Raw genomic sequence first — 26,282 nt, 5'->3', positions numbered from 1 at the left:
TTTAGAAACAATATAGTATCTTTTTCATCTCAGCTTCTCTCATCAGCTTCTTCTTTAACTTATATATTCATGTACATTGATAAGATGTAACTTCATCAGAAGATAAGTCGGGAATTTAAGGCCTTCCAAAGTTTATTTGTAGTACAAAAATATAGACAATTGAAATATTTCTGCAAATAAAACCACCCATTCTGCATACTTTGCTGTTGAAAAATCCCTGTTGCCTTCAGCACTAGTATATACAGTCAGATTAGGTATAAAGTAGTGTTTTAAAAAGGTCAGTCAGTATGAATGAAGTGTTTACATACACACCAAAAAATTCACCATATAACAAACTGGTTTTCTTCCTTTAAGAGATTAGGGAGGTGCCATGATTAGAATGTTTATAAGGAAGGTGAACCTTAGAAAGACTTCATACGTCTGATCATAACAAGAATAAACTTATCTTTCATCTACAGGAAATAAAACCAGATGAAGTTTCCAGACTTGCTCTTAGGACAGAAGTTAATTTTGAAAGTGTCTGCAAAAAGGTAAGACTTGCTGGTTTCTGTTTTCCTTACCCTGCTTCTCTGAGTGCGAAAAGGTGCATGTGTGGGTGCAAGTACATGGATTTGACACAGTGTGTTCTGTTCGTTGTGTTGTATCTTCATTGTAGAGCTTCCTTTTCTGAGGAGGTTTATCCACTGGGACATGTCTACAGAAAAATGAATAGCTATCTAGTGTGAATTGTCATTAATCAGGTGGGCTAGTCCGTAGTAATTAGCACAGAATACCAGGAAGCACAGTAGTGATTTCTTAGTCTTTATATTTATATTTGTTTTGTTTATGTAGTATATATACATGATATAGTATAAATTTAATTAGTATAAATTACTTTTCAATTAGTATAAATAATCTAAGTAAGTTTTCAGCAATAATTGGAAAAAGGTTCTCAGTACTTTTAAATGTAGAGAGAAGTTTCCATGTGTAAACAAAACAGGACAAATATTAGCTGGAAATAAAGGTGGAATTCTACCCCTTTCATCCCTGTGATTCATTCGTTTCAGTGTAATGTTTCTCTTGAAGCCTGCTGATAGTACAGTATCAAATATTAACAGCCTAACTAGTGATGTCTGTAAACAGAGATTAAAGATTTAATCTTCAGAGATTAAATGAAGACATAGAAGTGCAAAGACACTCACTGAAATAAGCAGCTGAGGCTGAGAGTACTCCTATTTCAAAAAGCATGTTACATTTTTGATGCCAGAAAGCAATTCTGAGTTTAAAAATGTCAATGCACAAAGTTTCTTGGGTTTTTTCACTTTATCCTTAATTCCTATGGGTGATCCACTGAGGAAGGCTGAAACTTGAAATGTTTGTTGTATACAGGGTAAGTTTTAATGTAGATATTGGGTCATTTACTCCTGTAATGGCATCATTAGTTTGTGATATAACTTTGCTGTTGCATATTACAGTCATGTGTGATGTAGTTCAGTTATTAGCATAGTGTGCAGCAAGTTTTTCAATGTTTTATGTCAGCAGACTCAAGTTAATAGGAAAATACCATAGGAATTTGGTATTTCTGGAGAAGTGTTTGGGTAGAAGCATCCTAATTGCTTTTCCTTCTCTTAATGATAGAAGAGAGTAAGGAAAAGGTCACAGATAGACTGACATGAAGCTAAAAAGCATTCTTCTTCTAAATTTATTTGACCAGGATTTTCCAGTGTGAAGATGAGGCAGTCAGAAACTGGTTACTGTGATACAGAAATGGGGCAGACATGAAGATTTTGAGTGCGTGAGGACACATGGAGAGGGATTTCATTCTTGAAGAGGGATGCTAAATTCAGTGACATTTTGTCACTTAACCATAGGAGATTCTTCTGCCAAGATTTCAAATTCATCAGGCTTATGCTGATTTCATAAAGTGAAGGAGCACCAAAATGAAATTATGGATGCTATTTTTAAAGGAGTCTGTAGGTTTACAGTTGGAATTTTATTTTCTAAGATGGCAATTTTATTGAAAAGAATGCTGAAGGAATTTAATTAATCTTACTTTCACCCCGTTATTTTTTTATATATTCATAGTCATGACCGATGATGTGCTTCTCATATTTACTTAAAGTCTTAAAATAGGCTTTATTTTAGCTTTAATTCTTGAAAACGTATAATGCATGGAGTTTGATCTGTTGTTGTTTCTGTTCCTTTCTGCTGGTGGTCCTGTGTTTCCAGGAAATGGAAGTCTGTTAATCGCACAGTTTTTAGTGGATGGAACATATATTTCAGATCAAGCTGATGGATGGATGCTGATGCTTTTTTAAATCCATAGAGGGTTTTAACCACACTGCAGTAGAAGAATATGTACGATATGTATCATAACTTCACTGCTTGCTTTTGGTAGGCCATAGCATGTCCCCATCTAAAGAAGGCATGCCTTCTGTGCTTAAACAGAAGTTAATTCTTCAATATCTTATTTCTTATTTTCCCACAGTTAGTCATTAAACATCCAATTCTAAAAAATCTTGATTTTCTATCTACCAATATTCTGTAGTCTCATGAAATACAGACCACACTGTTTACCTTTTCATTAACTTAAGTTTCAAAATATTTGAAGGAAAACATCCCGTGGCTGTTTTCATTTTCAGAATAGGTTTGTTTTCATTGACAAAAGGCAATCTGCTTTTAATTCACTGTGGAATGCTGAATATTAGTTTTGCATAGTGGTCATGTAGTCAAGATACTTTTTTAATTGCTTCTGCTCACTGAGCTTTTATGTTCCATTACTGTTTCCCAGCCTTTTTCAGAATAAGTTAAGCATACTTTTCTGTTCAGAAAGAGTTAGCATATATTTCCGTCAAGTACAATAAAATTGTGCTAAGTGTTTAGCAGGTGACAGTTTACTGGGAGTTACTGTGATTTAGATTTCCATATGGCTGTATTGATAATAAGCAGATCAGATTGGTCTAGTTGCAGGGGGTGTTGGCAAGAGTCACCAGCCCCATGACGCAAGACTTTTTATAAAAGCATTACAAGAAGCAGCTGATGAACAATTCTTTGTGTATGTCTGCTGAAGTATTTTCAATCCATTTGAATACTGCTGCAGCTAGCACCATTGTTACCAACGGGTGATAAATCCTATTGTAAAAATTGCACTATATGTTACCATGCTACTTTGACTAGGCTTTATATTGTTGGTTCTATTTACAGCTGTTGAAGAACAGAACCTGTATTTTGTAGGTTTTCTCCAAGTCCTTGTGCAGTTTTTGTTCCAAATTGTGCATTTTCTGCCACAAATATATTTGACAGACATTAGTGAAATTAGAAAAACATGTCATAGAGCTCATATTTTAAACTCACATTTGCAGCTGTGATGGCATTTTGAACTGTTGCACACAGCATATATTCCTGCAGTATATAGGAAGCTTGATTCATCAGTATTGTGCTCCAGGAAATAAATTGGAAGCTAATCCTAATAATGCTGTTCATTACAAGCAGAAAACTGAACTGAACACTGGCAAAGTTTTAACTGTTATCTTCAACTTGTTGCTAACAGAGATTTAGGGTAATTCAGATAGTTGGAGATAGGCAGGATAAATAAGTTAATATGAATTCATGTTTTTCCAGTATTACAAAATTATATCTGGGCTGTTTCCTCAGGAAAAGAGGACATTTGGTCCACCTGCAAACGCATTTGTCATAACCACAGTTGGTTTTGTTGCCTTTGCTAGAAGATGTTGACTAACTTACTGTAGCATCTCATTTAGCTTTTCTTCCAGTAAGTCTTTGGTGTATAGCACATAAGGAAGAAATGCCTGTGTTTTAAACACTTGAGAATGACAAAATTGCAGCATAATGGAACTGTGCTTACAAGCAGTGGTATGTCATCTTGCCTTAAGTCAAAATACTTATTTTTTCTAAAGAATAAATTCTATGTGTTTCAAAATTCAGCAACTGTCTGATTTGGGGAGCAGGGTTGAAACAGAAATTAACTGTTTCATTTTACTTTGAGTGAAGAATAGAGTACCAATATGCATTATGATCAGAGATTGGATTGAGCATGTGCTTCTGACTTCCAGAACAAGCATTCACAGATGATAAATACCACCTATATATTTTGCTTCCAGATGCAATCTTAACATAACCTTAGGAGCATAATATTCCCTTCTTTTACACTGATCTTCAATCTGTGATCTTTGAGAAGAATGCCACCTTTTCCTATTAAGTCTTGTATTTCCACCCATTGTTCAAATCCTGTTGTGTTTGAATCATGCAGATGCTTGTCTGCAAAGAGGATTCTGCACAGCAAATCCTGAGTATATTATGATCCTCAGAGCTTTTTGGGGCCACATTCCTCTGAATCTCAAGATTTTTGAAAAGCCTGCCACAGTTCCTAAATATGTTAAAAAAAAAAAATTGCAGGCCAGAAATGTAAGCCATAAGTAGCTTTTTGAAGCACTTTTGTTTTTTTCCCCTAATTTAAGGTCTGGCAAGCTTGTTTTGGTTTGCTTCATGTACAGGAACCAACTTTTTCTTGTTTGGAATTTAAAAGGAATTTAAAAGGCTTTAGAAATAGGATCTCAGGCAGCTCATGAAAAGCCATAGGGAGACATGCCAGGATTTAACTGAGCAACTGAGTACACAGTATGAGTTTGGTCATTTAAAATCTAAGCTGCCTGATGAGGACAGCTCAGCTTAACATGATTTTGGAGGGTTGACATTAGTGCTGTGTGGTTTCTGGTGCCAATAATTTTAACAGATGCCCAAAAATACATTACACTTAGAAGTTGTGGGGTGAGTGAATTTAGTATCTCTGGCACTTTACCTATACAGCTTAAATAAACTTGGGATGGGGGAACCAACCAAAATACTAACAGTAATGTGAAAGGATTTTCTGTGATTTATCAAACAGGACTTCAACTTATTCACATGTGAGAAGAACATTTCTGTTTCATCTCCCAGACTTCTCCTTGAATTCAGTCAGTCTCTGGTGTGGGGCTAAGGAAGTTCAGTCCTTGGGCAAAAAGGACACAAGAAAGAGGTTAGAAAGGTGTTTCTGCTCAGGACAGACAGGAAGAAGAATGACAAAGTTATAGGGCTAAATATGTATTTATTTCTTTTAAAAGTGTTTTAAATGCTATTATCAAAATAGCATTTGTCAGATTCATCTCCATATTATATTATTCAGGTGATGGCTTGAGATTAGTCTATCAATTCACAGCCTCTCTGTCATAAGTCCACTCTGTCATAAGTAAACAAGAAAAGAGCAAGGGTGGAGTAGTCCTAATACTAGTTTTGTTCTTTTTAGATTTATATTGAAAATATTTTTCACGTCAAGAATATGTGAAAGGCAGTTTATGACAGGCTGCTAGTTTTGAGGCTTTAATTAATAATGAGTAATTAATTGGAGCACCAGGTATCCCAGAATAACTCACTAGATGGATACAAGACATCATTCTTGCTGAAGGAATACACGAGACATTGTTCTACTAAATACACTCAGTTATTAAGGAAATTTCAAATTTAATACTCCTTATACTTTTGAACTTTGGCAGTATAAGAAAGATGTAGTTTCTGAATCAAGTAGAATTTTTAATTAAACACATCAACATCTATAGAGGAATAGTCGTATCTGTCCTTCCTAATTTTGAAAAATATAAAGGTTTCTCTTTCATCTGATAATCCTAAATGTATGTTTGTGATCTTTACCTTCATTTATTTTAAAAATGTACTTCCTAGTTGAAAATATCTAAACAAACCCCTCTGCATGCACTGTAGATTTAATCTAAGGAAATGTACTAAATCATAAAAAGGGCCCCTAAAAGGTCTTCCTCCATTTTAATTGGAGACTTGCTGTTAGCTTCAAAGGCTTTGGATCAGACACAGAATAGTTGCTGTCTTTCATTTAGTGTTTCAAGGATTTTTCCACAACTTCCTTCTTCCTCTTCCCCCCCAGCCCTCCTGAAGAATTCTACTCACAACACAAACATACTAATTAGTCTAGATGTTATTAGTGATGTAAAACTATTGTTTCTGTTGTTAGTGCCGTTAATAGTAGATTCTTATGTACATGGATTTTTAACATTGTTTCTTTTGTTTGCAGTACATACTTTGTTTGCAGTACATAAACCATGGAGACAAGACTATTTTATGAATCAATTTTCTTTGTAATACTGATGTGATAGTCCATAAGTGTTGTATAATATGCTTATCATTAATACGTTGCAATTTTGGGGTTTGATTTTGGCTATGTGGGGACAAATGGCTAGTGCTTTAAGGGGAACCCATGAAAAACTTGATTCTCCTTTTTATTTAAATTTTGATTGTTACACACTGATGATTTAATAATTTACCCGGATTTAATAGATAATTTCCATCTCACTCCCTGCCCCCTTCTCTATAAGTATTAAGTATTGGAAACATTGTTATCTTATTTCCTTTTGCTCCAGAAGGAATGTATTGCCTTACTAGGTACATGGATATTTCTATTCTCCAACAATGTGTTTATGCTGAAAATAGTAAAATAATAATAGTCAATTTATTTTCCTACATGTTAAAATGTTACCTTCCCATCTTATTTCAGTATGAAACAATAGATATTAATTTGTATATTAGATGCCAGATAGACTTTTCTCTCTGTAATAAAAGCATCTGTCAACATGTTATATTTTTTGGAAATATGTTGCTTTCATTTAATATTACAATTTCCTGCGTCACAGACTAAGATAATTTTCTTTATGCTGGTCATCAGTGTTACAGAGTTTAATTCTTTTTGTCCTGATTATTTTTCCTTAGTTTGAATGGAAGTTACACTAAATGTATGAAGCCACAGTTTCCTGAGAATTTTCCATGTCAAACACCAGATGTTACTGTTAAACAGGAATGTCTGTGGTCTTCCAAAGAGTACTGATGAAGTGAAGAATTTTGCATTCACTGATGAATATCACATTCAGGTGTAAATACTCTCTCTGTCTGACTGATTGTTCTTTGTTTTCTTTTCCTGAAAGTTCCTCATCTTCCAAATTTGATCAGTTGAACTCCAAGCCGTTTAGTATGGCCTTTATATATACCAGGCTGTATTTTAGAGCCTTGAATCCATTACTGTGGCTGCAACTGAAATTTTATGTCAGTGTTAGTGAAGTTGGCCAGTTTTTGCCAAACCTCTATCCAGTCTTTTTCCCAGCTAATTTGCTTAGCAATTTTCCATATGTTTGCTAGCCTAGCCAGTATCAATCCCTCCCCAGGCTTCCAGTGGGAGAGTAGAGAGTTGTACTGGGTTCTGTCCATGTCATTCCCACCTTATGCATCTTCTCCAGCTGCCCCTTCACATTCAAACTAGGCTACCAAACACTGTAGTGGCACTGTTTGAGAGCAAGGAGGTAGGCTAGACCAAAGCTAGCATCATCTTCAACATCAGAGTAGCAAGTGCAATGAGCTCAGTTTAACCAGAGTTTTGATTTTGTTCATTCTGGAAGGAGTCTTCTTTTAAGTTCCGTATTGAAATAAACTGCTAGTAACTTTGGCAGTGTTTCACAGAGATATTGTTTATCGCTGACACAAAAGGGCTGTCTCCTTTCAGATTTTGAATTGCTAGTCCAAGAATCTTTCTACCACTCATTTGCATTCCTGTGAGGCTGTATTTCTTAATTTTGTTGCCTGGCTGAACAGTTCAAGTTTGTTAAAGTACAGTCTTGTCCCTAGACAAGGCTCAGACTCAGAAGTGGTGTGATTGCCTTTGATTTGAATGTGCTCATTTCGCTTACTTGATATGCCAGACCAGAATATGGGCAAGCATATCATATTTAGTAAAGCTCAGAGGAAGTTGGTTCACATTTTTGTGAGTGAGACTTGGCTTGGATCTCCAGGTAATTCAAACAAAATGAATATGCTTGTGAGGGTATGATGGATGAAAAGCGGGATGGGAAGAACAGTGCTGTTAGAGTCATATATGCCTGTGGTAATGGTGTTGTGATTCATTATGCTGCACATACACATGGCTGTACTTCTTCACTCACAGAAAGCTCTATGTTACAGCACTCACAAAAGACAAGCAACTCACAACTTTCATTCTTATTTTAAATGAGTATTTGAGTGATGAGTGATCAGTATGTATCTGGATATGAGTTGCCACAGGAATAATGGAGGAGAATATTAGAAGTAGTCTTGTTTCTATGCCTTCCTTGAAGAAAATACAGGAAAAGTGGCATTAAAAGAGGTTCTCAAGATATTGTGGTTGATTTGGCAACCTTTTGGTGTAGTTTGGTTTGATTTTTGTTGTTTTGGTGGATTTTTGTTTTTGGTGGTTTGTTCTTTTTTTTTTTAATAAAGGAAGGTCAAGTTACTGATGGCCACAATCTCCTTCTTCAGAATATTGCCCAGGCTCACATACAATGCCTGTGAGGCAGTATATCAGTGCCTAGATAAGTCTATGGTATAAAAATGAGACACTTAGAAATTTGTAGTATGTTTGGGGGCAGGAAAAGCTGGACATGAAGGATGACCTGCAGCATAATCAGTATTGCACTGGGCTCTCAGCACTGAAAATTTTAAAGGACATAAAGGAATATTTAAAAGCACAGGGAAGGTTATATGCATGGAGGAACCTCAAACTAACAGTGATGTGACACACAGGGACCATGTGGCTACTTTTCAGGATGGCTCTTACAAGGACAGAACAGCTTGATCCAATAAGTAATGAAGGTAAATCAGACTGGCTACAGTGACAGTTGATTGACACCTCCAATACTAAGGTACTGGGAAAGAGTGTAAATTATGAATGCTTCAGTATTAACCCTTGCACTGAAAACAATAATGGCAGGGAACTAGAATTCCTGACATGTATCATCATCATATAATAAAGATGCCCTCCTGCCACCATGTCTTCAAGATACTTAATGCCATTTACCATCTTTACAGGGATAATGGGGTGTGAGGTACACGCATGAGAGTGGTACTTTTCTGTGAAACACTGTATTTTAACAGCTCAAAGGTATTACCAGTAAAAAAAAAAAGCACTCAAGTGTTTTGAATGGAAGTTCCAACAGTTACAAAAGTCTGATACCAGTTAAGTACTGCAGGCCCCAGTGAGAATGGTGAACAGAAAATGTCCAATGAGGCTAGAGAAGCTATAGATTTAGGACAGCTAATAAGAGTCAGTGTTTTCAGTTATTCTTAATTATTTTGAATACTGAAGACAGAATCTTTAAATTGTATCTTTTATGTATACATAGGGAAAGTAATCAGTTTGTAAAGTTGATCCACATGAAGGGGCAGGGAGATGGATTTGTGCAACCAAATAACAAAGCAAAATGTTTCCTCTGTCTTGTCATCTATCTCTAAATCCTCTGAGAATTCATACTCATTGACCAATTTCAACCAAGCTTCATGTAGCTGGTTTTGAGAGATTTAACTTCCAGCAGGAAGGCTTTTTTTCTGTGTTTGTGAATATGAGAAATCAGTGAATCCTGGAGGGGAAAATGGCTATAGTTTATTATGTCTTGATCTTGCTTTGAGAAGCACAATAGAGTTGGGACTCTATGATAGTGTGCCAAGTGAATGCACTCCTATCTAGAAGAAAAGTGCAAGAAGACAACATAAGGTAGAATTTACATGAGTTTAAACATTATTTTGGTTGCTTGCTTAGAGAATTGTAAGTGTTAAGATGTCTTTAATAAACAAGTGTGATTACTTATGTTAAAGACTAACAGTTCCGTGTGCATTATTAACTGGAAAAACTCTGTATATTTGCTTTGTAGTGTGACTCAGAATTGCATTGCAAAATCAAAAAAAAATGTGATATTTCTGAAAATGAAAACCAGCTGCTGGTGTCTTATGCTCCTTTTATTTTTACAAATGAAACTCTGTCAGTTTTTCATTATATACGTAATGTAAAAATAAAGTACATTATTCTGATTTCTTTCCATTTCTCCTGTCCAGGTAAGTTTTTAAAGTGCCCAACTAAGTACTAAGAAATTGATACTTACAAAAATCAAAAATATAAAACAAAAGTTATGAAATTAAGCAGGCTCTTTCAGCTCATTAGGAAGCCCATCAATCTGTTGTTAACACTGGAGAACAGTGTTAGAAGAAAAGTGTTAGAGCCACAGTTGCCTGAAACTGTAGAAGATGTTCCTGAATTATTGGAATTCTGTTTAAAAAAAAATCTCATGTATTGGGATGCCAGTGAACATAGCTGCTAAGACCATCCATGTGAAAAGGTTTTAGCTTGGTAAAATGACAGCATAAGTTTACAGCACATTGCACCTCTCTGGCAATATTGGTAAGTAAGACAAAGTATTGGAAACTGGAGGTAACTAGTGACTTAATGGAAATATAATGACATTAAATTTCTAGTGGTGATGATCTGTTTTTTCTTGGGTTTGAAATTCAAATAACTGCCAAATGATTGGAGTGGTTCAGTGGTTGCACTAGGGAAACAGCATGCCAGAGTTAAGTAATAATAATGTAATAGCCTAGAAGGTGCCAGAGAGCCTCTAAGCATAAAGGTTCTGTGTACCATATAGTGAAATACCAGCTACAAAATGTGAACACCCAGGATTGCCATCCATTTTACATCCATTCTCTGCTGATATGCTGAAGTAATACCAGGAATTACATGTGTATCTGACATGTATTTATCTTAGAGTAGGTCTCAAAAGCATTAAGTCAATAGACTTCATGATGGAAAATCTACATTCTGGTGCCAGAGAACTGGCATGTTTATCTCTGATGTTTTAATAGTTTTTCAGTAAACTGAACTTGTATTTCCATTGTCTTTTTCTGAAAAAGTCTGAAAGACATATATATTAAAAAAAAAATCTGTTTTCAATCATGCACGCAAATTGCCATGTGGTATGCCAAGAAATGCTGTCTTGAGTAGCATATTATTACATGGCCTAACCCTGGTTCTTGTGTGCAGTGCTTGTGAAGTCTTTTAAGTCATCTGTACCTCCAATTCCCTCTCTCTTAGTTCCTTCAGCAGTGCTTTGAACAGAAGTACGTCTCTCCTGAGAGTTTTATCTGAAGACATTAATTTGACAATACTTTAGTCATATATAGGCGTACTCCCTGGTGGTAGTACTTGGAAATGGAAAGGTCTGAGCAAGACAAGGTTTGTCCACAGGGATAACTTTTTTCCTTTATGTTATAAATTATCTGAAACATACCTGATTAAAGTGGCACTTGTTTTTGAAATGTTAGCTAGTTTTAAAGCATTACATCTGTTTTAAATTTGAAGAGCTCAAGTATGTCTACTTTCTCTGCTATAAACTTAAGTTCATATGTGCTTTTACTTACAGTGCAGTATCAGGCTGCATCTGAATGGTTTGAGGTTTGAGCATCTGTTTTAAAGTGAAATATTTTAAGGATATCTCAAGATTACATCCCTTATAGTTGGATACAGAGTTTTGTCAGCATATTGATGTCATAGGGAGAGTTACGAATATCTCAGTTCTGAAACTTCTTTGGTTCGTCCAAGATAGAATATTTTGAACTTTGTGGTTCATTATAACAGTTTTAATAATACAGAGCTCATCCCTGTATCACCATTTTAGTTGCTACCATGAGCTCCACTCAATCTTTGGACAAGCACGTGGTACACAGCTGACTCATGGGAGTTCAGATGCATTCAGGTTAAAGTGAAGTCAGAGAACTGTTTGCTGATGTGTTTACAGCACTGCCTGAGTGTTGTTGCTGTCCTTTGTGTTTCTGCTCTCTTTTCTATAACAAATAAATATAAATAATAAATTTTAAATATTTTTCTAAAAAAATTGTTCTTTCAGATTTATTTTATGTTATCTAGCTTAACTCTCTATTCAGAGTTAATAAACAACTGCCTGTTTTACTTTTTCAGACCCTCATTCAAGATGGCAAATTACAAGAAATTATCTCAACTTCACTTTTTTGTGGAAGTCAGTTGTGGTTTCAGATCTGATACATAGTTGGTGTCCAAGTAATTTGTTGATGATGTTTTCTCCAAATTTCATTTTCTTCTCTTAAGACTATGTGAATTTTGTGGCAAAGAACTTTCTCTTTCTCACAGCTACTGCCTGTTTCCAAGATGTATTTTATTTCTATTCCCCCTGAAGTACATATTTTCTTTCAGAGCCTCTATTTCATTTTACTTTGCTTTACAGTTTAATCTCTCAGTATGATTGTCTCTTGCCTTTTTGGGTTGGAATGTTTGCATGGTTTTCTTATGTGGGGTTTGGGTGGGGGTTTTTTTGTTCCATCTGTGCTCTCTCCCAAAATTGTTCATGCATTTTGGCAAGGTGCCATATTGTATAGCAGTACTGTGCCTCAATTGTTCAAATGTCAAAATATATGAAAGGCATGTATTTATAGAAAGCTATGTATTTTAAAAAAGCAAAAACTTGTAGATTTTATACTGCTATACTTTGCGTATTTGATTTTACATTTGTATAAGTCAGAACTGCATGAATTTTATCCTAGTCGATTGTCCTGGATGTACAATTTAAATTATGTAATTTTTTTAGACTCTAACTTAGGGAGTGCTCCCTTCACAACTGTTTTCCACTTGGAATTTGTCCACAGTTTTCTACAGCATAAAATAATCAGCATTCTCCTAGGTTTTATTAAACGCTAGCAGTGGTTTCAGTGTTAGTAAGAATTAGATCATCACAACTCAGGGAGGAGTTGTCACAGAGCTCACTTTATCTACTCTTTCATAACCTTAAGAAGTTGTTTGTTTGTTTTTTTAATGTGAGCATTATTTGTGTGGGATGCCAAATTGAGATGATTATAGACACATAGCCTTACTAGCCTTGGAAAAAATGAATATGAGTTAGAAGCATTTTAATTTTCTCACAATCTTGCTGTTTCTACTTACACCTAGAGTTGACCCTGTTCTCCATAAGGAAATAATCAAGAATCCATGCCTACTTTAATCTTGACTTTTTTCTTCTGACTTTTATTTATTGAAAAAATCATAGGAATTGTTTTTTTGCATAAAGGGAAAAAGGAAAGAAGTGTAGAAGATTAAGTACATAATTTGTACTTGGGCAGGTCTGGGGTTTATGCCAAGCTCTGCTGTAGATCACTCTGGTAGTTTGGGATGAAAGACTACACTTTTCTTTGACCATTTCTGAATCTGAAAAATAAGCATTTACTTCACACTTCTTTGCCTGCCTCAATTAATTGTGACAGGTTAGTCCAAAGGAACTCTGTTGACCCATTAATACTCATATTAACATGTGAACATCTTAAAATGCTTAGATAGTAGGTACTTTTTATCATAGTAAATAACAGCAAATAATCTATTTTTGTTTGAATCAATTAACTATTTGGAATCTTATTTTAAAAGAAGAGGAGGAATGATAGAAACATGTTTATACATCAGACTTCTTTTTGATAAAAGACAAACCAAAAAACAAGACAAGACAAACTTAATGTGGAAAAAAATGAATTGAAGTGAACAAATTTATTGGGAAAAGACATTCTGTTGGACCAAATGAATGTCTGTCCCAAATCTATTTGGTCCAGACATTCAAATAAAATTACAGCAAGTGTAAGTACCTTGATAGTATTTAGAAGACTCTCATGCTGTTCTCTGGTGCTGGATTCAAGAGTCTGTGGTAGGCAGTGATGAGTTGAGTCAGTGCTGCTGCTGGCAGCCCAAGCTCAGATAGATTTTCAAGACTTCTGCCTTCTACTCTGTGCAGTTTTACATATGAGCAAAACAATTGTGCATATTACCATGTCTTCAGTTTCATAATGTTCTTCATAATGTTCTTTGCATGGCAAGATTCTGGTAAATGGGTGGGCTATAGGGCTGGCTTCTGTGAGAAGGGGCCAGAAGCTTGCCCTGTGTCTGATGGAGCTAATGCCATCCAGCTCCAGGATGGACCCACCACTGGCCAAGGCTGAGCCCTTCAGTGATGGTGGCAGCACCTCTGGGATAACAGAGTTAAAAAGGAATGGGGGGGGGAATGCACAGGAGCAATTGCAAACAGGGAAGAGAGGAGAATATATGGGAGAAATAGCCATGAAGAAGAAGGGGAGGAGGTGCTTCAGGCACTGGAGCTGAGGAGGGTGCAGCAGTGACAATGTGTGAAAGGCCCCCCATTCCCTATCTCCCTGTGCCACTGGGGTGGAGGAGGTAGAGAAAATGGCAAGTGAAATTGAGCCTGGAAAGAAGGGAGGAGTGGAGAGAAGGTGTTTAAGATTTAATTTTTAGATCTCGTTACCCTATTCTTATATCATGGGCAATAAATTATTACTTCCCCAAGCTGAGTCTGTTTTGCCCATTGTGGTACTTGGTTAGTGATCTCTGCCTGTCCATATCTCAACCCATGAATCTTTCCATGAATCTTTCATTGTATTTCTCTCCCTTGTTCTGCTGAGAAGGGGAGCAATGAAAACAGCTCACTGGTCACCTAGCACCCAGCCGATGTTGGCCCACCATGGTTTTCAAGATAAATAAAGTAAATATCCAAATACTTCCATGCTTGAATTACCATGATAAAAGAAAACAATGTAAATTAATATAAGCTGTGGCAAGCATTGAAAAGAATAATAAGCAAGTTTTCTTGTGTATCTTGATGTTTTGTAAGAAATTGTTCAGTTTTAATTCTGTAGTTCTATCACAGAATATTGTCGTGATGAGTTTTTGCAAAGGTTTTAGATCTGTTAAGACTTTTTTTTATCTTCTAATGAAAATTTTTCATCAGCCTACTTTAAAAACTGTATATTGTCCAATTAAAAAAAAATCTACTGAAACTTGGACAATTTCCTGAGATCCATAAAGAATTGATTTCCTTAAGAACTTTTCATCTGTCATGCTATTAAGCTTTTATAACTGCTACTTTGTAACACCTGTACGATCATTTTGGTGTTATGTTGAAAATAGTTAAAGCTTGAGTGAAAACAAAGTAGTAGATTATTATAAAAGTGAGAGGTTTTGGCAGATTTGTCATCATTTGTCATCATTAATGTGAGACACAATCAACTACCAACCCCTTGCTGTCAGGACCTGAGATAGCAATGCTGCCATGAGTGATACCATTAAACAGTTGCTTCCCATACCAAAATCTTCACCATGTCTGAGGCCACAAATCACATGCTGTATGCCTTAGACATAAAGCAAGTCTAAGTTTCACAGTCAGAAAGTAACTTCTTTCTTGTTAAAAGTCTTGTTCCAAAGTAGTATGAGGTCATGGTATAGACTTGGGTGGCAGCCATGATTTGGCATCTTCAATCACCCTGTGATTTCACATTAATTACATCTGCTGTTATGAAGGACAGCTGTAACTAGTTAGAGTTTTGTAAAGAATGTGTGTATTAACAGGTTTTCTGTTAGTTTGGTTGGTTTTTGCTGTTTTTTAATAGAGCGGTCTTCTCCCAAGCTGCTAAGAAAGGGTATTGCAATGACATCTTCTTTGGCCCAGAATTGGGTGTTACCTTTTCTATCCTTTCTCTAGTTAGTATGGACTTTTTTTTTTTTTTCCTCCTTCTTAAATTCAGGGTGCTGTTAACATATGAAATTAAACTCCACTTCTAGATAGTTTAGAAACTTGTATGACATTCTCCAAGGTTGGTTTCTAAAGCATGTTTTTTCCATGTACTGCTTACTTCCCAGTGGGGTGTCTTACTGTCTCCATTTGAATGTCATTGTTTTAAATAAGTGACTAATGACGATGCAGAGCCACAAAGCATTACCAGTTTGGTAGCATCCTCGACCTGGTTAAACTCTAGTTGTCCTTACAGCAGAATATGCTTCTAAACTTGCATTGTGAATCTCAAAACTTGGATTGTGAATCTGCTTTTATCTTCAGAAGTTTGTAATGCCCATTCTCTTCACAGTCATTGCCACTATTTGCCAAGTTTGTCTCTCTTATGTGGGGCTTACATGTGTGTTTGATAATAGATGTTTTTTATATTATTTACGGAAATAATGCATTATTTACCAAGATAGAGTAGACTGTCTTCAGGTGGTTTAACTGTAGCCAACAGCAAGTGCCAGGCAGCTGCTCACTCACTTCTGCACCAGCAGGATCAGGGAGAGAATTGGAAGGATAAAAGCTATAAAATTCACAAGCTGAGATAAAGACAGTTTAATAGAGAAAGCAAAAGCTGTGCACAATAGCAAAGCAAAACAAGGAATGAATGCAGGCTTCCTATGCCAATCAGGGGTTCAGTCATCTCCAGGAGAGCAGGACCCTATCAGATGTGGCAGTGACTTCGAAACAAACACCATCACTCCAAATGTCCCCTTCATTCCTCTTTTTACCCCCCATGTCATGTACTGACTATGATGTCAGATGCTCTGAAATATCCCTTTGGTCAGTTGGAGCCACTTGTCCCAGCTGTGTCTCCCTCTAACCTCCCGTGCCTTCCTCACCAGTGTGGCAGTACAAACAGCAGGAAAGGTCTTGGTTATGTGTAAGCCCTGCTGAGCAATAGCAAAAACATTGTATTATCAACCCTGTGTTCAGCACAAATCTAACACAGCGCCATACTGGCCTCTGTGAAGGAAATTAGCTCTACCCCAGCCTCAACCAGCACAGTAACTCTAAAATTTCTCACTGCAAAGTGTGACTGTACACTGCTCTGTTGCTTTGTTCACTTCCCAGCGCCTCGGTTGCACACTGAAGGAGGAAGAATGTTCCTGTAGAAAGTACTAGCACATTCTTGCATAAAAAATAAGTAGTGCAAAATAATACAAGAAGGGGGGAAAGTGTTCTTGATTGTAAAGACAGTTGGCATTTCTTTGACAGTTGGCATTTCCTTGTTAAGTTTTTTTTCTGTATTGTCTGTATTTCTAAAATGTTTTATATACTGGAAAATACTTGAGGGAAAATAAATTGAGCATGGGCTGTGCCAAAAAAAAAAAAAAAAAACCAAACCAAAGCAAAACCAAAAAACCCATACACAGAAAAATGAGAAATTTGAGAGAATGTGAATATCGTATTGTGTGTTTGTTAACTGGTGGCTATCAGTGTGAGTAGTGTTTGTGAAGTATTTTGCTCCAAGGAAAAAAATGTAGTTATTCCATATGGATTGGCCTATATATGCTTAAAGCCTTTCTATAAATACTTGAATTAAAAGACACCAGATGTTGCACAGAAGCTGCTGCTGCTTTCTGAACGTCATGGTATATTCTTTCAAAACCCACAGGAAGTAGCTGAGGGGAAAAGTGTATTAATTAAGTTCAGAAATAGATTTTCCAGCTATAGGAAAATCTCCAAAGAAAATACCATATGATCTTCAAAAATGTGAGCTCTCTGTCCTAAGAATCTGGTGGCAGCATGCAGCACTGTCACATGGGAATCAAAATTCAGATTTCAAGTTCTTAGAGCTAAACTAGCCTGGAAATAAGCCAGTTTGTGGCCCTTGGAAATGAACCCATCTTTTGACCTGTCCCCTCTGGCCAGTGTTCATAGTTTTGTAGACGGTCTTCAGAGAGAACATTTTTCCAGTTTCTCTTGACCTGAAGAAATAATGTAGCAGAGACTTGAGGGGAAAGTACTAGAATTCCCAGATGCTCTACACTTCAAACTTGAAATATGGCTGACCACAGAGTTATATTTTATAAGCTCTAAAACTATGGCAAAAGAATTACAAAATGGCATTTGCTTTCCACTGGTTGAGGAAGAAGATCTATGGCTGACAAACCAATTAAATGTTTCTGCATTTAGAAATACTGACTCTGGTGTATTTGTAGTGCTGCCTTTTGCTCTGTTTCCTTCAGAGCACAGCACTGAGAGTGACTCATGGGAAGTGTCTCATCTCTCTTTATGCAATGGCTATGTAACTGTTTATAGTCACATCGTTCTGCTGGAAGAAAATGGACATGCAAACAAGTAACATTCACTACTGAGCAATCTTACCTGGATCACGTCAGCTGCTTTAAGTGTGAATTGCTGATGTATTGGGTATCGTGTGTGTCGTGGTGGTTTGACCCTAGCCAGCAACTAAGCACCCAGCAGCTGATCACTCACCCTACCCCTGTGGGATGGGGAGAGCATCCCAAGTGCAGAAGTCAGAAAAACTTCTATCTTAAGATAAAGACAGTTCAAGGAAGAAAGCAAAGCTGTATGTGCAAGAAAAGGAGAAGAAGGAATTTATTCAGCACTTCCCATCGGCAGACAGATCTTTAGCCACATCCCAGAGAGCAGTGCTTCACTTCATATAATGGCTACTTGGGAAGATAAATGTCATAACCACAAACGTCTCCCCATACCTTTTTGTTACCTCAAGCTTTTATTGCTAAGCATGACTTGAAAAGGACTTGATATCCTTTTGGTCCATGTGGATCAGCTGTACCAGGGGTGTTCCTTACCTATGGTAGGGGCAGAGCAAGAAACAGAGAAGGCCTTGATGCTTTGCAAACACTGCCCAGCAGTAACTAAAACACTGATGCGTTACCAGCTCTAAAATGTTTTAGTCACAAATCCAAAGCACAGCACCATTTTGTCTACTAGGAAGCATGTTAACTCCATCCCAGGAGAGAGCCAGTACCACTTCTACTCATTGTTATATACCAGGTAACACCTGTGGCTTGGGCTCCATCTGCAGTGGTGATTGCTTAGGACAGGAGAGGCAGCGTGCTCTGTTGAGTTGATGGCACCAAAATCAGCTTAGTTTGGGTCACAGGGCACTTGTCTGGTTCTTTATGAATATCATCCTCTGTTGATTCTGGTGGCTTCTGCTGTGATATTTCCATAGCACAAAACTGAAATCACAGACACAATTTGAATATAAATCCATTGCAATACCACCAGGAGTAAGAGAAAAAGGTATGTCTTTTGTATGTCTTTTCCACTCTTCCAGAGAATTCCACTGCAGGCTTTAAGAAATCTTCCTGATAAAGGTGTGTCTTACAAATCTGTTGGAGCTACTTTTCCTCCTTTCAAAAAAGAAGATAAGAAAAAAGGAAACAAACAAACAAACAATCACACATTAAAAAAATCAGAACAGAAGACAGCTGTCTTTGGAAAAGTCTTAGATACCATTCATTTTGTTTTTCAAGCAGAGTGATGACAAGAACCTGAAAATGAGACCTTTTACAATGTGTCATATCTGTGATTTCCAGTAGCAAAAAGAGGAAGTCAGAAAAGAATCAGTTCCTTCTTTTCTCTTTTTTTTTTTTTTTTTTTTTTATTTAAGCAAGAAGATCATATTTCTTGTTTGAGTGAGTTTGCAGAGTTCCAGTATTCTACCACGTCAAATTTAAGGTTATTTGTCTTTATGGTCAAGTTAGACCTTGCCTTTCAGTGGTTTTCCTACCACTGGTTTTCAGTAGTATTCCTTCAATGTCATGTTATGTCATTTTGCCATCTTTTATGGGATCAATACTGTAATTCTTGCAAGCTGTTGCATTCCTTCAAGCAGAATGCCTTCTACCAGTATGATGTTCTTTATCCAGTGAGTTCATTAATTTTCTTTGCTCTTATATGAAATAGTAAATATAAAATCAGTGAATGATATGTCTGTTATGCTTTAAAGAAAACAGAAATCATGTTATCCCTATTCAGTACCTGAGAAATATCACATGTTGTTCATCTGCCATGTTTCTGTCAGTGTTTAGGCAGCCAGATTTTAATGCATTTAGAATGATGGTAATACATGGAAAATAAAATACTTGTTAGTGTCATAAGCTTTCCTCTTGTTCCTAGTGAGAATCACATTAGAATGTGTTGTAGCATAAGTGACACACACCTGTGTAGATTGACTGTTCTGTTGACTTCATGCCTTTGAATATTTCTTGTGCAGCCAAACTGTACTGCAGCTGAGCGAGCCATGGCAAGACTTGCAACACATCCCACCTTGAAGCCCAGATTTGTTGAACTTAAAGGTATGAAACATTTTATTGATTTTTTTTTTTTATCTATAGCTTACTGGTCTATTACCTTGTTAATGTATATTTCTGACATGAACAACAGTAAAAAGCCCACAAAAACTAAAAGCTTCTCTAATTAGCCTAACTAGCTGCAGTGAACCAAGCCATAATCTTCAAACCATTTATATGGGTTTATATGTGACAGTATACAATATGACATTTATTTAATATAGGGTGTTGAACAAACAGAGCTTATAACAGGAATTCTAAAAATCAAATAGATGTAATGGAATGTTTCTAAATTAAAAAGGAACATAAATGGATCATTTCGACTGGGTTTTCAAAGGCATCTAAAAGGTTTTACAAATCACTTTCTTAATTTTCCCTGAAAACTGTCCTCAGAATCCTTAGGGTATCTTTCCTGGTTATGTAGGATTTCTCTTGTTCTCTTGAAATTGGAATTTTCCACCTAAAATTAATGTTTAAAAGGATAAATTATTAGTAATAATGTCACAAAGTTACTTCATTAATAACAGAGCATATCAAATACACATTTAATTATATATGAACTAATTAATATTAGTTTGCAATTTTACACACAAAGTAGTGCCCTAAGTGAACATGATTATCAGCTGCAGATTATTTTTGAATGAGAAGTTCTGGTTTAATCCAAATTTCATAGTATATTTATTGATAATATTTTCAGGGTTTTTCCTTCACTTTTGTTGATACTGTATTCTAAGGTATCTCTTGTCCCATGTGTTTGGTAAATACTTCATAAGGACATTCAAAATATGCTCAATACAATACATAGAAATTACAAAAATGTTTTATTATATAAAAATAACTTACGTAAATTCATATGTAGCTGCAACAAAATATTTTTCTGCCCCTTGTACAGCTGCTGTTAAAGAGTTTAAGGATGCAAGAAAGAACCCAGACAAAGACACTCCTATGAAAAAGGATCAGTCAGAAGAACAGCCTAAATCAGCACAAAATTACAATAACAGCTTGGATGACCAAACTTATAAGCGGCCTCAAAATCAGCAAGGATGTGAAAGCAAAACAAAATCAGGCATGAAAGTAGAAACTGACAAGGTGGTTGAAGAGCTCTGTGAGAGTGAATCTGAACAGAAAAGTCTGGAAGTGGAGAGAGTGTGTGCTCCAGAAATGCAAACAGTTACTCAAAACAAAACAGAAAAGAAACCTGACTATCAAAAAAGGAAAGAAAATATGAGTATGAACAAATTAAATAAAATAAAAGAAATAATTGATGATAGTGATCAAGAGCATCCCAATGAAAAGGAATACTTTGATGATAGTACTGAAGAGAGGTTTTATAATGAGTCATCAGACTCTGACAGTGACAGCAATGATGACTTCTTCATTGGAAAAGTAAAAAAGAAGAAAAAAGTAGCAGCAGTTAATAATTTTTCTTCAATAAAAGACAAGGGTAGTGTTCAGAAAAATGTAATGAAAACAGAAAAGAGCACAGTGTCTGGGACAGCACAAGATTTGATCATGGAAGAGAGAAAACCACTTGCAAAAGCAAGCAAGCTAGAGTCAGTGTTCTGCAGTTCTTTGTCTACCACCAATCAGAAATCTCAGAACAGAAGGTAAAGCTTTTCCCCATGTTATGTTCTCCATTCATTCCCTCCTTCATGGCAGTGGAAAGGGTTGTGATTTCTATTAATCCTTACTAAATAAAGAGAATTTCAGCCCATTAAACCTTAGAACATTTTCACAGAAACTACTCACTAGTCTTCTTAATCTTTCTAAACAATGTCTTATATTCTTATACAGTAGCATTGATTTATGCATAGGATTCCTAACTAGATCTACACTCAAATTCAATCACTTCTGGATACTTCTCTTTCTACTTCTTTATTAACATGGATGGAGCAGTATTGAAGAAGCTTGCATGTTATGTTTGAAGTTATTCCATGAGTGTTTTGGTGATGATGATTCTTTATTCACAGGTGTTTGTAATCTTACAATTTTATTGAAAAATCTTTTTTTTTTAGAAATACTAAAGACCAGCCTCTCAAAAAGGAAAGAACAGGTATGTATTACTTAACCTGGTAAAATTAGGAGAGAAAAAACATTTTGAAATTTTGTTGCCTCTGCAGTCTATTCATGATGGGATATATTTGTTTCTTTTCAAGTTTGTGGCACATATTTTAACATTTGTTGTTAAAATGGTAAAACTGTTCAGCTTTCATTTTAATCTGTAGATATTGTCTGCTATTTTCTATTTTCTCATATTAGAAATACTTAACATAATGTTTACACTGGAAAGTGCTTTTCTGTCTGTCAAGAAGTTAGTATTACTTGTGCACAGGTAAAGGTACCAGATTGTTGTATGTAACTAGTACCTTATCTCATAAGTAATTTCTGCAATAGCTCCTGAATATGGAATATTTTATTCAGTTTATATTCGGTGGTACCATTTTGGAGTTCATTAGACTGAGGATATAATTCCAGTCATACTGAGTTACATTGTGTAAGTAATTGGTTTATTGTGAAGAAAAAGTTTACATTCTGTTGAATGTTTGTCTACACAAATTTAGAGTGTAGTCAGTATTAATAAATCTTAACTATCTGCAGTCTACTGAGTGGCAATTTATCAGGCTGCAAGATGAAGAAATCTTGCTGTGAATATTCAGATGACTGTTCCCCATGGCTCATGAAATTTTTGAAAATATCTGCAATCCCAAGGTAGTTTGCATACTTTTATAAAGGTTCCTGAAGTAGTTAATGTTTTGTTTTGTACTTGCACAGGTTTTCTTAAAAATGAAACAAAGCTCAAGAAGAAACCATTTGTAAAAGCTTCAGGGGGTATTAAATGCAACAATAATAAAGCATCTTTGGAGCAGCCTCTTCATCCTTCATGGGAAGCAAGCAGGAGACGCAGAGAGCAAATGTCTCAAATTACAGCATTCCAAGGGAAAAAGATTAAATTTGATGACTAGACTATGTGTAAATGGAGGTTCAGAAAACAATTTTTTTGCAACTGCTGTTTGAACATCTTTGTTATACTGTCCATATCCTTTGCAACCTACAAATTTGCAACTATTATTTACCATCGTAGAATGTCAAGATTGTTTCGTTCATTCTTTGTGCTGTCTGTTGATTAATATAATGGCCATTTGGTGCTGGTTCATAAATCCCATTATGTAGTGCCACTATTCATGAAATATACCCTAACATGAATAAAGGGTTTTTTAGGAACATAATTTGTGCCCTGTAGGAATAGTACAGATTCTTTGGATGGGGGTTTGGAAGGCATTTTTTTGTATGTAAAAAAATGTACTTTATATGAGAATTTGGTTGTCAAAAGAAAGGTTCTATATTGTCACATCTCAACTGAGACAAAGTTAAAGATTCTTGAACTTGAAGAGACTTCAAAAATTTATCAGTGTATTGGGTAGCTGGAAAAGTCAATCAGTTTTAAGCATAATATGAAAAATTCTGGGGAGAATAAAATACAGTGCTTTTAAATTGTGATCTCTGTCCTCTGATTATACTGCCAATTTGAAGAAATGAAGAGGTGTCTTTAATACTTTGTTCTGGTAGTTATGTCTGGATTCTTCAACATGTGTGTCTGCACTTTCTGAAAGAATGTGAAAACATGAAAAAACTTTGTACACTAAGAAACATTTGACTTTTAAGTGCCAGTCTGAACTGGGAGTTCATCTGATTAGACTATAACAAAAAAAGTTCAGTGAATATGCTACAGTTGCTTTTCCTACTACCTCCTTGAAAGAAATTCTGAACATGTAATTAATCTTTAATAGTGTTGTTTATTTAAATATAGTTAACCTTTCATAATCAAATTAATTCATAAACGTAATGAATGACTGGACTGTACTATTCATGTAGTATTTTGAGATGCTTAAGGGAAACACTGCATCACCCCAAAAGCCCATCTAACCTAGTATCTTTGAAAGCAGTCAAAAAGGGAGCTTTAAGGACAGAGGGAGCACACAGTGATACATCATGCAACATCCATCTCTTCAAGCTTCCAGTTTTACAGATCAGCAACATCTTGTGATATGGTAGCTTATGGTGTCTAATAATTCTTGATCAGTTTCCTTTCTTCATATTTGTCTGCTCATAAATCTCTGCAAACTTATAGAATATGTCATCCCTTAAGGTGTAGATGGCCTTCCAACGTACTGCAATCTGAAAAAGCCTTTTTCTGTGTCTCAGCCAAAGCCATCAGTCTTATGGGCTGCATTAGAAAATGTTGCCAGCAGTATGAGGAATGAGGATACTTACCCTGGACTAAGCACAGGTAATGGTACATTATACATGTCCCATCTAGTGTTAAGTTCTTGAAGACTAAACCTTCAAGTTGGTCTGTTCTGTATTAATATTTAGGCATGGTCTGCCCCACTTGGTTAGGCTTTCTTTTCTATATACTGAACAAATGTCAGTTTATGTAATACTGTCTTTAATGGCATTGCCTCCCAGAGGAATGAGAAATGCAAACGACCTTTCATTTCAAAGTGGTTCTGTTGCTGTTATTTTCACTGTTCCATATGGAACAGTAATGAAGGCCAAAAGCTTCAAAATAAAGCACAGAAACGTGTTTACGGTGGTTTTGTAGGGTTATATTTCGCAGAAGAAGCCATGCATTGACCTGCTTTCTACAAACTTCAAGATTTTCAGATGCAAATGCTAATCCTTAAATCTTTAAGTAAAATAAGTAAATAAATCCTAGATGAATGCCACACCAAACAAAGGTTTGGTATGTGACTTCTCTACTTCCAGTGTAAGAGAAGAGAAATGTCTTTTGGTAGGTGTTGTAACAGTTTTTCATGGACTGCTTACCTTTCTTTTAGCAAATGAGGATCAAAAACTTAAAGATTGCAAATAGTTTGGAAAAAAACTCAAGACTTTAAGGAGCCAATGTTCTAAAGTGCTTTTTTGCGTGTGCTTAAAAGATCTAGGAGCATTGGTTTATCTTGGCATTAGAGCAAGTTTCTTACTGCGTTATTACAGCTGTGATTTGTGGCCACAGAATTCTCCCTGAAGGAAGCCTGACTTAACAAAACATCCTTTTTTTTTTTTTTTTCTTTTTTTTTTTTTTTCTCAAAAATATTCTGAGCTCTTACTTTAATGAAAAGAAAAAAAGATAGCATACACTGAACATGAATGGGAGAAGAGGGATTAGGATACTGGCATTACTTCATATTTTAATAAGTTACTGCTACTTTCTGCTGGTGCTTAGTGACTCACCTGGATCACAGCCTCAATACATTATACAAATGAGTAGTGATGGTGGAGACTTGATAATATCTTTTATGTGTAACTGGGCAATTTGTTTATGAACTGATAAACCCAGTGAACTTGCCTGGAGGTTGTTGATAAAGTTTAGAATGTTTTCTCTTCATAGTAACAACATAACATTTTCAGCATATATGTGATTTTAACTTATATCATATCTGTAGCATTGTTTAGACAGAGACCTTTCACAAAGTACTAGCAATTTATTTGTATAATGACATGGGAAATTATTTCTTTCTGTGATGATTAGATTTTAAAATCTTGAGAGCCATTCTTTTCTGTTCAGTACCATACCATAGAAGAAATGTCTTAAACCAGGTACATGCTGTCAGATACTACTAGGCTACTTCAGGTGCACCATTTTTTCACTTCAGGCTTACCAACAAATCAATCTCAGATTTTTCAGTATCTTCTAAGACAGTCATCACTAGTTTAAATGTGATTGGGTTTTATTTCATAGCAAATGGGTGTATTATTGATGGGACCACTTTGTAGACTTCCAAACAGGCATAAATACTTCTTTAATCAGGTTGTATGGAATATAGATCAGGAAAAATGGGGCTTGAATGAAAATTCAGTTCCAGCAATACTTTCTGGAGTGAAAGTGTTGAGCTGCTTTATGAATGCTGGTAGATCTACTGGTGGTAGATAATTTTGTGATACTAGGCAGGTGGTCTAATGTAAAAATGAGATAGCAGAATGGAGGTAGAAGGTACATAGGAACTAGGAGATGCTTTATTTTCAACAGATTTGAATATGCTTTCTTCAATTATTATATGCCATTTTTATTGCATTTTTTATTTGCACAGAAGCTGATCCACTCCAGGTTCTGTGCTCTAGGAATAGCACTTGGAGAAATTCTCAGTTTGAAGCTCTTAGCTCTAATAAGTAGTAGGACAGGAAATACTTTTTAAATAGAGAAACATTACACTAAGTGGGTTATATCTGAAATAATTATACATTCATTTTGTGAAATTTTAAAATATATTACATTGGTTTTGTCTCCATTTACGTGAAGCCAAGAGTCCCAATTAGTTGATATTGATGTGTTTGATGACTTCTTATTGGAACAAGACTCCAACAAGACTCTTTTTAACTATTAAACTATTTAGAATTGAAGTCTCTTTTTAATTATTCTCTTCTGTAGTAGTGAAGGGACATGAAATGCTTCACAACTCAGAAGGTTTCATCAGTTTAGCATACAGATTAGAGACAGCAG

The 26,282-nt window shown here is 35.7% G+C and overlaps 1 protein-coding gene across 4 annotated transcripts in view; it reads left to right on the top strand.

The window, feature by feature from the left end:
• The window catches only part of SRFBP1 (serum response factor binding protein 1), a 75,643-nt gene extending 52,305 nt beyond the window's left edge, over positions 1-23,338 (top strand). For all 4 annotated transcript variants that reach the window (XM_054003419.1, XM_054003421.1, XM_054003422.1 and 1 more), the window contains exons 4-8: positions 459-530; positions 19,705-19,786; positions 20,673-21,387; positions 21,796-21,833; positions 22,553-23,338. In XM_054003419.1, the coding sequence (XP_053859394.1) occupies positions 459-530; positions 19,705-19,786; positions 20,673-21,387; positions 21,796-21,833; positions 22,553-22,743 (1,098 nt within the window). In that variant the 3' untranslated portion in view covers positions 22,744-23,338. The remainder of the gene's footprint in view (positions 1-458; positions 531-19,704; positions 19,787-20,672; positions 21,388-21,795; positions 21,834-22,552) is intronic.
• The last annotated feature ends 2,944 nt before the right edge of the window (positions 23,339-26,282 follow it).

Source organism: Vidua macroura, chromosome Z (genome assembly GCF_024509145.1).
Source record: "Vidua macroura isolate BioBank_ID:100142 chromosome Z, ASM2450914v1, whole genome shotgun sequence".
Taxonomy (NCBI): domain Eukaryota; kingdom Metazoa; phylum Chordata; class Aves; order Passeriformes; family Viduidae; genus Vidua; species Vidua macroura.
The sequence above is the reverse complement of the archived record's forward strand: the minus strand, read 5'-3'. Positions and strand labels throughout refer to the sequence as shown.